This window comes from Xenopus laevis, chromosome 3S (assembly GCF_017654675.1).
Source record: "Xenopus laevis strain J_2021 chromosome 3S, Xenopus_laevis_v10.1, whole genome shotgun sequence".
In the NCBI taxonomy this organism is placed as follows: Eukaryota; Metazoa; Chordata; class Amphibia; order Anura; family Pipidae; genus Xenopus; species Xenopus laevis.
This window is the reverse complement of record NC_054376.1, coordinates 127,214,115-127,231,736: the sequence shown is the minus strand read 5'-3', so window position 1 is coordinate 127,231,736 and position 17,622 is coordinate 127,214,115. Positions and strand designations below refer to the sequence as shown.

The window sequence follows — 17,622 nt, the reverse complement described above, 5'->3', positions numbered from 1 at the left end:
GCAGCGACTGGTTCTGCAGAGTTGGAGAAAGTTTGTATTAAACAATACAAAAACTATAAAATCCACATTAGATTACATGACAACGCAGGAGCCAGTGCAGTCTGTATATTGTGATTATTAATCAGTCTTGTTGTATCGGCTTCTGGCAGATATTATTTGACTTGTGCTGTTTTGATCATTTATGACGATCCCTAAGCAGCCCAGACCACACTGAGCATGTGCATAGTCTTGGTCTTGCAAAGATGTATAACAAAGTTACAAGATGGTGACCCCCTGTGGCCAACTTTGAAAGCATAAATCATTTGTTTGATTAGACTTGTGGTGCAGTAAGTTCATGTTTATGTTTAGTATACAAAATACAGCATTTCTAGCCTTATTCTATTTTAGACTTTACGTCCCCTTTAAAACAGGTGGTTATCCATATACCATATCCATTGCAGCCTAAGCTGTAGCCCTCCTGTTGTTCACTCTGCCCAGAAGTCTTGCAAGTGGCATGGTGCAAATTTTAGGGCATCTGCAGGTGTGTCACCAGGGCGGTATTACAGTCAGGGGCCCTAAGAGATGGGAAGGATTGATTTTTGAGGGTTTATGGACAGGGTTTGGGACATAATGGATGTGTGTCCATGGAATAGACTATGTTTTGTTTTTTTAAATCAGGGCTCAATTCTACTGGTTGGCAGAGTTCCTCCCACAAGGGGCCCAGGTGACCACTGGGATAATAATTGCACCCCCATTGGTAGGGGAGGACCTCGCTAACAGTAGGATGAGTAATTGTCTATTTGGCATGAAACGAGTTAGGCTGTGCCTGTCCTAATAAACATGTTTTAATTGTAACATATACTCCTGCTACTGGTGTTATTGTTAGCAAGTCTCATTACTTTACTCATTTTTGGCAATACCCTTGGTCTTTGGCTTTTGTAGTGAGACCATACTACATTGAACTTTGCACTTTTGTGTCAACTTATACTTTCAGAGTGGATATACACACCTCCCCTTTTTTTCTTAACAGTAACAGGAGGCCCCATAATTGCCTTGGGTGTCCTTGTGCGTCTCCTGTTGAAGAAGAGGTGCCCCAGAGAGACAATGTCAATTATATACAACTGTGTATAGACATATGGCAAGTATATTCTGGTCCTTTATGGTAATACAATTGGCAGTGCAGAACATTAACTGCGCTGTAGTTCTTCTCCATACTCCTCCTCCAGGGAGTTCTAGAACATCTCCTTGGGCCCAAGTCAAGAACCATTCTCAGCAACCCTTTCTTATTTCCACCATTTGCCTATGTAGCACCTGCCTATATGTTAATTATTATTATTATAATACATATCTTGTCTGGACCAATCAGGTCCTGACCAATGTTCTGCCCTTGCCCTGCCTGCGTGATCTGCTCCCTGTCCTCCTTGCCCCCTGCTTCTCATAATACTTCTCATATATATATATATATATATATATATATATATATATATATATATATATATATATATATATATATATGTACTAGGTGATGTTCCCTAGGGGTGTGGGTGAAGAAACTGTGTCTGTATAGCAGTTTGCCGAGTTGCACCCCAAAGGATATTTATCCCATTTTACATCTCCGGAAATACAGTTACTTCATTTAATTTGCTATTTAAAGGACAATTAAACATTTAAAATAAGTGAATTTAAAATGGATGATGGTGCTATTCTAAGCCCTTTTGTAATTTATGTTCATTATTTATTTTCTTTTAATTCCAAGATATTAAGGGATACATGTGCTGTTAATATGAATGAATTTTGTTACAACAGCGCCACCTGCTGGTCAGTTTCCCACCAGTCTGACCAGCAAGTAGTCAAGGAAGTTGTCAGGAGAAAGAAAGAGGCTGATGTTCTTACATTCACTTATTTTAAAGCTTTACTTATCCTTTAAGGCTTAAGAATAAGGCCAAAAAATATATATATTTTATCATTTGATTCAATTCAATATCTAATTTAATTATCATCACATGCAGGACAGTGTCCCCAAGATACAGCTTCGTGGGGGTTAGAATCCTCAAAGGACGTAATTTCCAGACGCCTTTCTGATTTATATGGCTCAATGGTAAATCTCCATGCAGGACTGGGCTCCCATAATCCTCTCTGTTGGGATTGGCTTCCTGAACACACAATGGCGGAACTGGCAGAATCCTCTCTGTTGCAGTCGGCTCCGGGCAGGTAAGATCGGTTTCTGTTTAGGAGCAGCTTATTCTTCCACATGCAAAAACCACCTAGTCCAGGTCACGTATAAATATTTTAAAGGAAAACAGAGACTGGATCTGGAAAATCTTTAGGAACCAAATTATCTACAGGAAAAAGGGAAATTCTCTCTTCAAAAATATGAAGATAATATAAAATTAATAAAATACAATTTTTAAATGGTAGAATAAATTGACTGCAAGGCTCATGGTCTAATATGCTGTTAAAAACAACAGCACCATTCAAATAATGTTTGTATCCCTTTAAAGGAATTGCAAAGCACTCTGCACTTTTGCAATTGGCATGAAATTCCTTTTATTTTCTAGCTGAATGATCTTTTTTCAAAAGCATCTGAACTCCAAGGTATTATCAATGCCCAGAGTGACTTCTAAGCAGTTTTGCAACCATAATTATAATTTTGTTTTTAACATTGCAGCACACCTGCTGGTTATTACATCTGATTGGCTATAGCCAGCTGAAAATGAATTTCCTGAGAAAAGAAACATCTTCTGATGTTTTTCTGCTTAGAAAATTAAGTTAGTGAGCAGAGAAGGGTCGCCTGATTCTTCTGTTGTCTGTTCTAAGCAGAGCAAGACGTTTCTTTCCTGCGGTTTTATGTTCAGCAGCGTAAATTGCAGGTGAATAGAAACTTCATATCTTCTTCTGACAATCAATTTCTGATATTTATGCCAAATCAGAAATTTGGTTCAGGATTAGGCTGAATCATGACATCCAAATCCTAAAGAACCTCTTGAAAGATTAATTAAACCTAAAAAAGATTTTAATGTAAAATAGCTTGGGCTGTATTTCAAAAAAACTCCAAGACAAATTAAACTTTAAAATCGCACAGTCTTTATTAAGAAATAACTTACCGAAACTCCATTTGCGATCCTCTTCAGAAAAGGCGACACAGCGACCATCCATCGTGCAGCGCTCGATAACTCCTCCCTGGCTATCTCCTATAAGGAAGGCAGGGAGGAGAAATCGAGCTCCGCACGATGGATCGTCTAATCACCTTTTCCAAAGAGGCGCGCAAGCGGAGTTTCGGTAACTTACTTCTTAATAAAGACTTAGTGATTTCAGAGTTTAATTTGTCTTTGTGGTTTTTTTTTTTGTTGTATACTAACGAATTTAAAAAAAAATATATATTACTGGTCCTTTAAGCTTTTATGAACTAAAATTAGTTTATTAATAACAGTGCCACCTGCTGTTCAGTTCCTGTAACTGTACAAGTCAGAAGGAAAACCTAGAAGTCTTCTGATGTTGTTCTGCTCAGGAAGGAGATGGGCAAAGGCATCTGAGGCTTCTGATCTGTTTCATGAGCAAAGTCTTCTCTCTACTTCTTTATTTGTATGATGCATCTGCAGATAAGATTTCCGAGACAGTTGGATCCACAAATGGACCAGTATCTATAGTACAAGTGTGGGATCCGTTATCCGGAAACCTTTTAGGGAACTAGCACAAGGGCAGATTCGGGGAGATTTAGTCGCCTGGCGACTAATCGCCTCTTCTGCAGGGCGACAATTTTACCAAACTGCCTTCCCCCTGCCTTCCGAAGTCGTCTGAAGTTGTCTTACAAGGAAACTTCGGACGACTTCAGATACCGAAGCGCTGCAAGTGCACTGGCGCTGGCCTTTTCTGCCCGTGAATCTGCCCATGTTCTTGAACCCTTATATAGAAAGCTCCGAATTATGGAAAGGTCATCTCCCATAGAATCCATTTTATCCAAATAATTCAAATTTTTGTGTAATAATAAAACAGTCGCTTGTACTTGATCCCAACTAAGATATAATTAATCCTTATTGGAAGCAAAACCAGCCTATTGGGTTTATTTCATGTTTATATGATTTTCTAGTAGACTTAAGGTATGAAGATCCAAATTACAGAAAGATTCATTCTGGATAACAAGTCCTATAGCTGTACATGGATATTGATAGGGATCATTGGTTACATGTACAAAACTTTGCTTTGTATGATTTTCTTTGTACATATAAATACCAAAAAGTTGTTGACCAAATAATCGTAACTCCAAAAATGTTCATATACAACCCCCTTACCATGGATTTGTTAGTATTTCCTGGAACATGTGCCAAAAAGGCACCCGAAGAGCCCATTCAGCATCTGTATAGCACAGAGCACCGTCTGGATACAGCTCGAGGCCAGGATGGTGGAAAAGAAAATAACGTTAAATTCAACAACACCAGCCGGTTGAACACACCGATCCCAGGCGTTTCTATTGAAGAGGTAACTCCTGTCGATGCTGGGGGGAAAAAAAGAGAAAGAGGTAAATGAGGCTGGAAGGGAAGAGATGCTTATTTCTAGGGATGCACCAAATCCACTATTTGGGATTCGGGCGAATTTCTGAATCCTTTGTGAAAGATTTGGCCAAATACCGAAACAAATCCTAATTTGCATATACAAATTAGAGACGGGAAAGGAAAAAGTGGAAAAAGAATGTTTTACTTCCTTGTTTTGAGACTAAAAATCACGCAATTTCCCTTCCCACACCTAATTTACATACGCAAATTAGGATTCGGTTTGGCCACACACAAGGATTCGACCGAATCCGAATCTTGCTGGAAAAGGCCAAATCCCGAATCCTGGATTCGATGCATCCCTACTAATTTCCACATCTAGTAACCCATAGGTGTTGGTTTTCAAAGCACGAACCAGTAATTGATACCCTCAGTTGGTTACTAGATAAGTAGCAAAAGTAAAACCATTTAAAGGATAAGTAAACCTTTAAAATAAGTAAATGTAAAATTGATGATTGTGCTATTCTAAGGACTTTTGTCATTTACATTCATTATTTATTTTGTTTTATTCCAAGATATTAAGGGATACATGTACTGTTAATATGAATGAATTTTGTTACAACAGCGCCACCTGCTGGTCAGTTTCCCACCAGTCTGACCAGCAAGTAGTCAAGGAAGTTGTCAGGAGAAAGAAAGAGGCTGCTCTGATGTTCTTCTACTTAGGAAAGATGTGAGAAATGGTTCTAATTATTTTCCTAAGCAGAAGAACATCAGAGCAGCCTCTTTCTTTCTCCTGACAACTTCCTTGACTACTTGGTGGTTAGACTTGTGGGAAACTGACCAGCAGGTGGAGCTGTTGTAACAAAATTCATTCATATTAACAGCACATGTATCCCTTAATATCTTGGAATAAAACAAAATAAATAATGAATCTAAATTACAAAAGTACTTAGAATAGCCCCCTCACCAATTTTACATTCACTTATTTTAAAGGTTTACTTATGCTTTAATACCCTGCCCCTATTTATCTAAGTATGAAATAAGTCCTATGGCACACAAGGTGGATGATTGTATAAAATGCTTTTGTGGATGTTTATATTCTCAGATACTGAGATACACTGGAGAACTTACAATGTTATATATCTATATCCATCAGTTGGCCTCTTCTTGGGGAGGCTTAACCTTTATTATGTCTCCGCCTATAATTCCCACAGATGCACAGTGATAGGTCAGAACTTAATCACATGTCAAGAGTACTTGGATAATATCAATTGCATCATGAAAAAGGCAGTTCCAAAAAGTAACAACATTAAGATTCTTCTTCTTCTTTGTTGGGGTTTACTAGAATTTTAATCGATTACCCCCATTAGTGTTTTCCAATCGAGACCTGTTTTAATTTGGTCCAGTAAACCCTAGCAACCAATAATGAATCAGCTTTGATCAATCTACTGCAGGAAGAACCATGAAGCTCTGAACTCTGTTGACTGTTGCTAAATTTAAATCAACCAGATATGAAGGATATGAAGTACTGCCCTACGGCCTAGAATATATTTTTGTTCAGTGATTTTGTAATCTCTTGAGGTTTCAAGCAAGAATGGAGAGCTAATTGCTGCTCATTGGGAAATACTTCGTACTTAAGGCATAAAACACTCACTTCAAAAATTCCAGAGGCAATTTGAAAGGGATTGTCCATTGCACCCGTCCACTCAAAAACAGGTACTCACAGCGAGGACCATTAACCAGACCCAGTGCTGAGACAACCAGACCATAGAGAGCGCCACACACCCCCACGGCCGAGAATATGACAGAGAGGAACATCTGAGGAAAGAAAGGAATGATGGAGAAGATTATAGGGATAGTGATAGGGAATAAGATCCAACCATTGAAATGAGTCCCGTTGGGCTTTAGAATACATAAACATAATACTGAACTGCTTTAACCAGGGTCACATGATTTCCTAGACTGGTACATAGATCCCCGGGGGTTATTGCCGATTATATGACCTTTGTTCAAGCAGATTTATAGCAAGATTAAGGACTGTATGTGCACTACTTATACATTGACTGTCTTACCCCACAGCGGTTGTTGCATTTTCCAGGCTTCCCTGTGCAGTGGACATAGATTGCAGGAATCAGAACCTAGATGGAGAAAAGAGAGAGTCTCAGTATAAAATGAATGGTGATCAAATATCAAAAGCATCTTTGGAGTATTTGATTAAGGTTTACGTTGAAAAGCACAGTGGATGGGCCAGTGAAGCTGGGTTATATGGGGAGGCATCACACAGGCATATCTTGGATAGACTTTATTTCTTATTGAACACAGTTCCCTTGAGATAGTTCATGTAGGATCTCTGTTGTCAAGCCATTATGCCCCACTTTGCCCCACTCGATTCACAGATTCTAACTTCTTTATTGCAAGGATCACTGACCCTAGTAACCAGCCAATGTTCTCTCTGGTGGCTATGGTCACTAACCCAGGCCATTTGTCGAATTGCTTAACAGGAACAATTAAATAGTAGCAAGAGATAAATATACTGTGTCACAGAAGGGGCATTTTGTTGCCATTTAGAGAAATCGCCCATAAGCATAAAGCCTTGGAGGACCAACCTTTGTTCAAGGTTCCCCTTGGCGCTTAAAAAGATACAGATACAGGAAAACAATGGAGTATCAGCCATTCAGCAATAGCTCCAAGAATATATAGCACAGCAAATAAATGTTCACCCAAGTTCTCACCCAAAAAGACATTCTAGCTGGGATTTCAAGGTTATGTAGGAAAGCAAATAGTAATTTTCTCCAAATCTCACCCTACTTGGCCTTCGAGTTGATCCCTGATGTTATTTATGATTTAGTTTTCCCTCCAGGGGGGGCAGCCCCACAGTTTCAGAACCAGTGCCAGATATATTAGATAGATATTAGACGTAAGACAATAAAGAGCTACCGATATTAGCACCATGATGATCTAGGGACTGTGCTGATTACATTTTGGAATCCTATCCCCTCCAAGGCCAATTGTATATTACTTCGGTTGGGTCTTTCTACCCCTCTAAAATAATATGATGTTGGAATAAGGACTGGGTGAAAGCAACAGCTATGTCACTGTGTAAAACCAAACACCTCCAAAAACTATTTCCCCTCAAACTAACATCTATATGTAATATACATCTATTTTCACTTACCAAAACTCCACTGCCCAAGAGACCCCCAAGATAAAGAACTTCTGGGGTCATTTTCACCTCTGGGGTATTGATAGCATCCAAGCTCCATCCCGGGAAGAACAATAGGATATTACAGATGATGCTGATGGCACAGAAGGGGTACAGGGACACCCCAATAAACTTGGAACAGTGCTGAATACACATGGAAAAAATGGGCAGTGAAACGACTGGATGGGAAAAAGAGAGCAGGAATTACAGGGGCCACAGAATTTCAGAGTGTATGGAAGCAGAAGCTTGGTGCTACTCGGGCAGCAGAAGGTGCAGAATGAGAGTAGTAAAATAGTGCTGCAGGCAACAAGATTGCTAATAAGGCGACAAGGAAACAGTTGGGATTTCACCTTCTGGCAGTTCCTTTCTTACTGTATTATGAGTCACAGCCAGGGACAGGGTGAAGTTTGAACCCAACATCTTAACAAACAAATAATCAGGTATATCGACGATATCTTTTAATATGCGTAAGCTAATGTTCTTATATGGTCTTATCTCTCCCTATGGAACAGACAGAAGTGCTCAAATTGCATCTCTGAGAATCCATACGTGGAGCATTTGTGTCAGGTTAACAATTGTTTGGCATGCTGGGACAATAGCGTCCCCTAGAATAGTGGAGGATGCCCCACCCTGTCCATGAGCAGCTCATGCCAACACATAGTGTTGAGTGTTAAAGCACCAAAGCCAACAAAAGAGGAAAAAGTGCAAAAGGCAAAATAGTCTTCCCTTCAGTAGGAAAATAGTTATAAACCAGATGTGTAAATAAAGAAATTGTGCACAAGCAGCTGTGTGTGTGTGTGTGGGGGGGGGGGGTCAGGTGGAGACATACTTCTGTAACGTTATGCAAGATAGAAGTAGGGACATTGATTGCTTGCCGAGCCCTCCGAGGAAGTGCCTTATCAAAGTATTCATTTGCAGCAGACTTTGCCCACATGAAGCCAAGACATCCATACATTGCCCAACTGTAAGGAAGTATTCCCAACTAAATGCAAATCTCAAGAGGTGGGACACACAAGATGGGTGAGAAGACAGAGGACAACTCTGAAGACAACAGAAATACAAGAGGTCCTTTGAACACAACCCATTATCAATATATTTGAGACATTGAGACATTTTTTGTGCATTAAGCTACGAAAAAGTACCCTCCCTTTTAAACAAAACAGGCATTGTTTGCCCATATATTGCAATATATTTAGTCAAGGGAGAAAGAGGCTGCTCCTCTGCTTAAGAAAACAATTAGAAACCTTTCTCACATCTTTCCTAAGCAGAAGAACATCAGCCTCTTTCTTTCTCCTGACAACTTCCTTGACTACTTGGTAGTCAGACTGGTGGGAAACTGACCAGCAGGTGGCGCTGTTCAATTCAATCTTATTCTTAAAATTCATTCTTATTAACAGTACATGTAACCCGATACTGTTAAGGGAAAACATGTTTTTTTCAAAACACATCAATTAATAGTGCTGCTCCAGCAGAATTCTGCACTGGAATCCATTTCTCAAAAGAGCAAACAGATTTTTTTATATTTAATTTTGAAATCTGACATGGGGCTAGACATATTGCCAGTTTCCCAGGTGCCCCAGTTATGTGACTTGTGCTCTTATAAACTTCAGTCACTCTTTACTGCTGTACTGCAAGTTGGAGTGATATCAGCCCCTCCCCCCCCTACCGACAGCCCATCAGCAGAACAATGGGAAGGTAACCAGATAGCAGCTCCCTAACACAAGATAACAGCTGCCTGGTAGATCTAAGAACAGCACTCAATAGTAAAATCCAGGTCCCACTGAGACACATTCAGTTACATTGAGTAGAAGAAACAACAGCCTGCCAGAAAGCAGTTCCATCCTAAAGTGCTGGCTCTTTCTGAAAGCACATGACCAAAATGAGCAAAATGACCTGAGATGCACCTACACACCAATATTACAACTAAAAAATACACTTGCTGGTTCAGTAATGAAATTTTCTATTATAGACTGAATTATTTGCAGTGTAAACAGTGTAATTTAGAAATAAAAACAACACCATAAAAATCTTTACATTCGCTTATATTAACGGTTTACTTATCCTTTAAAAGCAAGTGCATTACAAATAGTCAAACTCGCTAAAAATATGTAACCAATGTATATTAAAAAATCATGCAGCATATAGATCTGACAACAGGGACCTGCAATATTTGTTAGTGGGTTTTCTATTATTGTCCCATGAATAAGTTACTATTCGAGCCATGAGGGGGCAGTACCCATTCATAAATGGCCTTGGCTCAGTTTGAGCTGTAGGCGACAGTCAGAATAATGGATAAAGATATTTGCATATAATATGGCAGCGGTATTCACAAGGCGATGTCATAGCGACAGGTTTCTCCATTAACATTGGCTCTGAGTCACTCCCGCTTTGTCTCTCAATAATGACACTTAATGAGTAACTTGTCCGTATGGGTGAGGGAGCTTTCAGAGTCAATTTCACGCATCTGTTGTCAGGACGAATAATATTTTTGTATTTTATTTGTGCAATTTAAAGGGACACTCCTCCCCACCTTGTGCCCAATTCTATTTACTGTTGTGTTACAGGTTGGAATATCATGTAACAACATATGTGGTTTTGTTTACCCTGCCTTAGTATTAACTCTCTTATTTTCCTGGTCCTGGGTTTCTCCATCCAGCAGTGTCCAAGATAATATGGTTTCAATCCTTTAAGTGGCTGGGAAATGTATGTCTATGCAGCCTAAGTAGTAGCAGTCCTATTGTTTTACCTGCCCAACAGCCAAGGTGGAACCATACATGTGACAGTTGTAAGGAATGTAGAATAAAGGAGACGAGGTGCACCAGAGAGAGTGGCTACAAGTTATGTTTACAGGGAAATATATATAAGTCCGATAAAGTAATAAACTGCGTATACAAAACATATATTGTGGTTTATTTCTCCTTCAAACCCTTCCTCCAGGAATCTACTGATATGCTGGAGTATTAGAAAACAATAAGGTCTCAGGCCTCCATGAACCCAACTAAGGTTAATTCCCATGAACCCTTTATTTACACCATAGGCAGGCCCGGATTTGTGGAAAGGCCACCTAGGCCCGGGCCTAGGGCGGCAGGGTTTTAGGGGGGCGACATGCTGCCCAACCACACCCACATTGGTTCAAAAACACTGGCGATGCGCTGGAGATACAATCATTTTTTAAATTTCCCATGCGCCAATCCCCATTGTTCCGGTCCAGATGATGAAAATTTGCATGAATAAAGGGGAGGCGACAGGGGCGACGAATGGCAGTGGGCCTAGGGGCACCCACTATGTAAATCCAGCCCTGACCATAGGCCTATATGATACCTGTCTACACCTAGTTGCTGGTCAGGTTCTTTGATGGGCCTAAAACGCCAAGTTGGATACCCAACTCCTGATCTTGTTTTGAAGCTTCCACACATTGAAAACTGTTGTCCCTAGGAGGAGGTATTAGTGTAAGAGGAGCCATGGTGTTTGAGGGTGGGGAAGGTATAAGAGGATCTAATCTGATGTTGAAAAGGAGTAGAAAGTAGAAGTAGAAATGGATGGGTCATATAGATTGCATGGTTTTCAGTTTCAGCCTGCACTAAGACTAAGTCAATGCAGACTGTTATCATGACTCACTAGTGAGTTCTGGTTGGTTTTGAGTTACGGTTGGGTAATATTTTGTTGTCCTCCTAATTAGTAGATAGAGGCCAGATGAGGAGGCATTAGTACAAGAGGAACTGGTGGATGAGTTAGTATATGATAATGTAGGGACCCATAGAGTTAAATCCCCTACTGCTTTGAGAATAATTTTAGTAGTAAAGGATAGGGATGTAGCGAACGTCGGAAAAAAAGTTCGCGAACATATTCGCGAACCCCATAGACTTCAATGGGAAGGCGAACTTTAACATCTAGAAAAGACATTTCTGGCCAGAAAAATGATTTTAAAGTTGTTTAAAGGGTGCAACGACCTGGACAGTGGCATGCCAGAGGGGGATCAAGGGCAAAAATGTATCTGAAAAATCTGCCTGTGTGTGCTTGGAAGAGATAGTGTAGGGGGAGAGCTGTTAGTGATTTCAGGGACAGATGATAGTAAGCTTGCTGGCTAGTAATCTGCTTGATACTGCTCTGTATTGGAGGGACAGAAGTCTGCAGGGATTTGAGGGACATTTTAGCTTAGGTAGCTTTGCTGGCTAGTAATCTACTGTTCTCTTTAAACAACTGCCATACGTTGACCTTGTAGGCATTGTTTGCCCAGTTTTTTTGGACGCAGCCACTGAAGCACAGTTGCCAGAAAAAATATGCCATATAAATGCTGAAAATAGTAATTTTTCGCCATACTTTGACCTTGTAGACATTGTTTGCCCAGTTTTTTTGGACGCAGCCACTGAAGCACAGTTGCCAGAAAAATTATGCCATATAAATGCTGAAAATATAAATTTTTTTGGTTGCAGCCACTGAAGCACAGAGGCCAGAAAAATTATGCCATATAAATGCAGAAAATATGCATTTTTTTGGTCGCAGCCACTGAAGCACAGTTGACAGAAAAATTATGCCATATAAATGCTGAAAATATAAATTTTTTTGGTTGCAGCCACTGAAGCACAGAGGCCAGAAAAATTATGCCATATAAATGCAGAAAATATGCATTTTTTTGGTCGCAGCCACTGAAGCACAGTTGCCAGAAAAAATATGCCATATAAATGCTGAAAATAGTCATTTTTTGCCATATACGTTGAGTCAACGTATGGCAAAAAATTACTATTTTCAGCATTTATATGGCATATTTTTTCTGGCCTCTGTGCTTCAGTGGCTGCGGCCAAAAAAACTGGGCAAACAATGCCTACAAGGTCAACGTCGTTGACCTTGTAGGCATTGTTTGCCCAGTTTTTTTGGCCGCAGCCACTGAAGCACAGAGGCCAGAAAAAATATGCCATATAAATGCTGAAAATAGTCATTTTTTTGGTCGCAGCCACTGAAGCACAGATGCCAGAAAAATTATGCCATATAAATGCTGAAAATATAAATTTTTTTGGTTGCAGCCACTGAAGCACAGAGGCCAGAAAAATTATGCCATATAAATGCTGAAAATATAAATTTTTTTGGTTGCAGCCACTGAAGCACAGTTGACAGAAAAATTATGCCATATAAATGCTGAAAATATAATTTTTTTTGGTTGCAGCCACTGAAGCACAGAGGCCAGAAAAATTATGCCATATAAATGCAGAAAATATGCATTTTTTTGGTCGCAGCCACTGAAGCACAGTTGCCAGAAAAATTATGCCATATAAATGCTGAAAATAGTAATTTTTTTGGTTGCAGCCACTGAAGCACAGAGGCCAGAAAAATTATGCCATATAAATGCTGAAAATATGCATTTGTTTGGTCGCAGCCACTGAAGCACAGTTGACAGAAAAATTATGCCATATAAATGCTGAAAATATAAATTTTTTTGGTTGCAGCCACTGAAGCACAGAGGCCAGAAAAATTATGTCATATAAATGCAGAAAATAGGCATTTTTTTGGTCGCAGCCACTGAAGCACAGAGGCCAGAAAAAATTAAACCAGTAGGGTTTGCACCCTAGTTTGTAACGGTGGCGGAGGGAGGAGGAGGACGCTAAAGGACAGCTGTGTGTGGAGTCATGAGGCTTGAAGAGAAGGACAGCTGCATAGAAGTCAGAACAAGTCTTCCGGCGTGCAGTAACCCTCCGAGATCCACCCCTCATTCATTTTAATAAAGGTCAGGTAATCGACACTTTTGTGACCTAGGCGAGTTCTCTTCTCAGTTACAATCCCTCCTGCTGCACTGAAGGTCCTTTCTGAGAGCACACTTGAGGCTGGGCAAGACAAGAGGTTCATGGCAAATTGTGACAGCTCTGGCCACAGATCAAGCCTGCGCACCCAGTAGTCCAGGGGTTCATCGCTCCTCAGAGTGTCGATATCTGCAGTTAATGCCAGGTAGTCCGCTACCTGCCGGTCGAGGCGTTCTTTGAGGGTGGATCCAGAAGGGTTGTGGCGCTGCCTTGGACAGAAAAACATTTGCATGTCTGACGTTACAGACTGGCCAAAGGGCTTTGTCCTTGCAGGTGTGCTCGTGGCAGGATTACTGGCACCTCTGCCCCTGGAATGTTGATGAGTTCCTGAAGTGACATCACCCTTAAAAGCATTGTACAACATGTTTTGCAGGCTGGTTTGTAAATGCCGCATCTTTTCGGACTTGTGGTATGTTGGTAACATTTCTGACACTTTATGCTTGTACCGAGGGTCTAGTAGCGTTGCGACCCAGTACAGGTCCTTCTCCTTAAGCCTCTTGATACGGGGGTCCTTCAACAGGCATGACAGCATGAAAGACCCCATTCTCACAAGGTTGGATGCAGAGCTATCCATCTCCGCTTCCTCATTATCAAGGACTGCATCATCCACGGTCTCCTCCCCCCAGCCACGTACAAGACCAGGGGTCCCCAAAAGGTCACCACTAGCCCCCTGGGAAGCCTGCTCCTGTTGGTCCTCCTCCTCCTCCTCCACAAAGCCACCTTCCTCCTCTGACTCCACTTCTGGCACCTCTCCCTGCGTTGCAGCAGGTGCCTGGGTTCGTTCTGGTGATTCCGACCAGAAATCGTGCGCTTCCAGCTCCTCGTCACGCTGGTCTACAGCCTCATCTGTCACTCGTCGCACGGCACGCTCCAGGAAGAAAGCGAAGGGTATTAGGTCGCTGATGGTGCCTTCGGTGCGACTGACCATATTTGTCACCTCTTCAAAAGGTCGCATGAGCCTGCAGGCATCGCGCATAAGCACCCAGTAACGGGGGAAAAAAATCCCCAGCTGTGCAGATCCAGTCCTACCACCCAGTTCAAAAAGGTACTCGTTGACGGCCCTTTGTTGTTGCAGCAGACGTTCCAACATAAGGAGCGTTGAATTCCAGCGAGTCTGGCTGTCAGAAATCAAACGCCTGACTGGCATGTTGTAGCGCTGCTGAATGTCAGCAAGGCGTGCCATGGCTGTGTAGGAACGTCTGAAATGGGCCGACACCTTTCTGGACTGGGTGAGAACGTCCTGGAATCCTGGGTACTTGGAGACAAAACGTTGGACTATTAAATTTAACACATGTGCCATGCAGGGCACATGTGTTAAATTGCCTAGTCTCAACGCTGCCAACAGATTGCTTCCATTGTCACACACCACTTTTCCGATCTGCAGTTGGTGTGGGGTCAGCCACCGATCGGCCTGTGACTGCAGAGATGACAGGAGTACAGATCCGGTATGGTTTTTGCTTTCCAGGCACGTCATCCCCAAGACAGCGTGACAACGGCGTACCTGGCACGTCGAATAGCCTAGGGGGAGCTGGGGGTGCACAGGTGTGGAGGAGGAGAAGGAGGACCCAGCAGCAGAGTAAGAAGAAGAAGAAGACGAGGTAGAGAGCGATGGAGGAGTAGAGGTGGTGGCAGAACCGCGTGCAATCCGTGGCGGTGACACCAACTCCACTGTTGTTGTTGAGCTACCCATTCCCTGCTTCCCAGCCATTACCAAGTTCACCCAGTGGGCAGTGTAGGTGACATACCTGCCCTGACCATGCTTGGAGGACCATGCGTCAGTAGTCATATGGACCTTTGGCCCAACACTAAGTGACAGAGATGCGGTAACTTGGCTCTGCACATGTTGGTACAGGTGTGGTATTCCCTTTTTAGAAAAAAATTGCGGCTGGGTACCTTCCACTGCGGTGTCCCAATTGCTACAAATTTGCGGAAGGCCTCAGAGTCCACCAGCTGGTATGGTAAAAGCTGGCGGGCTAAGAGTGCAGACAAGCCAGCTGTCAGACGCCGGGCAAGGGGGTGACAGTCAGACATTGGCTTCTTACGCTCAAACATGGCCCTCACAGAAACTTGGCTGGTGGCAGATGACTGGGAATGGGAACAGGTGGTCAAGGTGGAAGGCGGAGTGGAGGGTGGTTCAGACGGGTCAAGGAGAGCAGAGGTAGAGCAGTAAGATGCTGGACCAGAAGGAGTGTGGCTTTTAGTTTGCCTGTTGCCTTTGAGGTGTTGCTCCCAAAGTGCTTTGTGCTTGCCGCTCATGTGCCTTCGCATAGAAGTTGTACCTATGTGGCTGTTGGGCTTACCAATGCTCAGTTTCTGACTGCACTCATTGCAAATTACAATGCTTTTGTCAGAGGCACACACATTAAAAAAATCCCACACTGCTGACTTTTTGGAAGTGTGCGATCTGGCGGTAACAGTAGAAGTTGGCGGAGTTGGCGGTATTGGCGGCAATGGCGGGTGCGTTGGCCGGCTGAACACAGGTGCCGATACATGTTGTTGCCCTACTGATCCCTGCGGGCTGTCCTCCCTGCTTCTTCTAAGTCTTATTCTCCTACTGCCTCTCTGACTCTCCGTCTCTCCATCTGAACTACCCTCCTCTTGCTCTCTTCTACTAGGCACCCACAAAACATCAATCTCCTCATCATCATGCTCCTCAGATGCATCAATTTCTTCTGACACATCACAGAAGGAAGCAGCAGCGGGGACCTCCTCCTCATCACTCATTATGTCCATCTCTATCGTGTTCTCTGCCAGAATTAAATCTGGTGTAAGGTCCTCATCTCCTTCATCTTCTTCTGGCAATAATGGTTGCGCATTACTCAGTTCAAGAAACTCATGGGAAAATAACTCCTCTGACCCCAGTGAAGAAGGGGCACCGGTGGTGGAGGAAGTGTTACGTGGGGTGGCCATAGCAGTGGAGGATGAGGAGGATGTTGTGGTAAAGTTAGAAACGGTAGAGGATGGGGTGTGCTGTGTAAGCCAGTCAACTACCTCTTCAGCATTTTGGGAGTTCAGGGTCATTGGCTTTTTAAAACTGGGCAATTTGCTAGGGCCACAGGATTGCATAGCAGCACGGCCCCTAGCACGGCCTCTGCGTGGCGGCCTGCCTTTGCCTGGCATTATTTTTAAAAAAACAACAACAACAACAAAAACTCAGTTGGTTTTTCTGGAAACGATAATACACACAGCTAGATGGCGGGTTGAAGAAAACAGTGTGCAAATAATGCCTACAAGGTCAACGTATACACTACTACAGCGGTGGATACGGATTACGTAAAATATATTATGGCTGCTTGAAAAAAGTCACTCCGGTGTTTTTTCTGGAGACGGTAATATTATGGATATTTAGACAGAATGTGAACAAGGTCACACAGCTAGATGGCGGGTTGAAGAAAACAGTGTGCAAATAATGCCTACAAGGTCAACGTATACACTACTACAGCGGTGGATACGGATTACGTAAAATATATGAATGCTGCTTGAAAAAAAGTAACTCAGGTGGTTTTTCTAGAGACGATAATATTATGGATATTTAGACAGAATGTGAACAAGGTCACACAGCTAGATGGCGGGTTGAAGAAAACAGTGTGCAAATAATGCCTACAAGGTCAACGTATACACTACTACAGCGGTGGATACGGATTACGTAAAATATATGAATGCTGCTTGAAAAAAAGTAACTCAAGTGGTTTTTCTAGAGACGATAATATTATGGATATTTAGACAGAATGTGAACAAGGTCACACAGCTAGATGGCGGGTTGAAGAAAACAGTGTGCAAATAATGCCTACAAGGTCAACGTATACACTACTACAGCGGTGGATACGGATTACGTAAAATATATTATGGCTGCTTGAAAAAAGTCACTCCGGTGTTTTTCTGGAGACGGTAATATTATGGATATTTAGACAGAATGTGAACAAGGTCACACAGCTAGATGGCGGGTTGAAGAAAACAGTGTGCAAATAATGCCTACAAGGTCAACGTATACACTACTACAGCGGTGGATACGGATTACGTAAAATATATGAATGCTGCTTGAAAAAAGTAACTCAAGTGGTTTTTCTAGAGACGATAATATTATGGATATTTAGACAGAATGTGAACAAGGTCACACAGCTAGATGGCGGGTTGAAGAAAACAGTGTGCAAATAATGCCTAC

General features: G+C 42.1%; 1 protein-coding gene across 1 annotated transcript; it reads right to left on the bottom strand.

Annotated features, from left to right (window-relative positions):
• Nucleotides 1–1,950: 1,950 nt before the first annotated feature.
• LOC108703455 (transmembrane 4 L6 family member 5) lies at nt 1,951–8,022 on the bottom strand. Its single transcript, XM_018239584.2, has 5 exons — nt 7,642–8,022; nt 6,539–6,604; nt 6,121–6,284; nt 4,269–4,471; nt 1,951–2,318 (listed from the first exon to the last, which is right to left on the bottom strand). Exons 1-4 carry the CDS (start codon nt 7,822–7,824, stop codon nt 4,279–4,281), a joined length of 606 nt encoding a protein of 201 aa, XP_018095073.1. The 5' UTR covers nt 7,825–8,022; the 3' UTR covers nt 1,951–2,318; nt 4,269–4,278.
• Nucleotides 8,023–17,622: the final 9,600 nt, after the last annotated feature.

Bases quoted from the DNA above. Each gene is read 5' to 3' on its own strand.
- LOC108703455 (XM_018239584.2), bottom strand. From the start codon at position 7,824: ATGTGTATTCAGCACTGTTCCAAGTTTATTGGGGTGTCCCTGTACCCC. The intron at 6,605-7,641 runs GTAAGTGAAAAT...TTCTCCATCTAG, and splicing joins TCTTGGGCAGTGGAGTTTTG to GTTCTGATTCCTGCAATCTA. The intron at 6,285-6,538 runs GTAAGACAGTCA...TTCTTTCCTCAG, and splicing joins AATGCAACAACCGCTGTGGG to ATGTTCCTCTCTGTCATATT.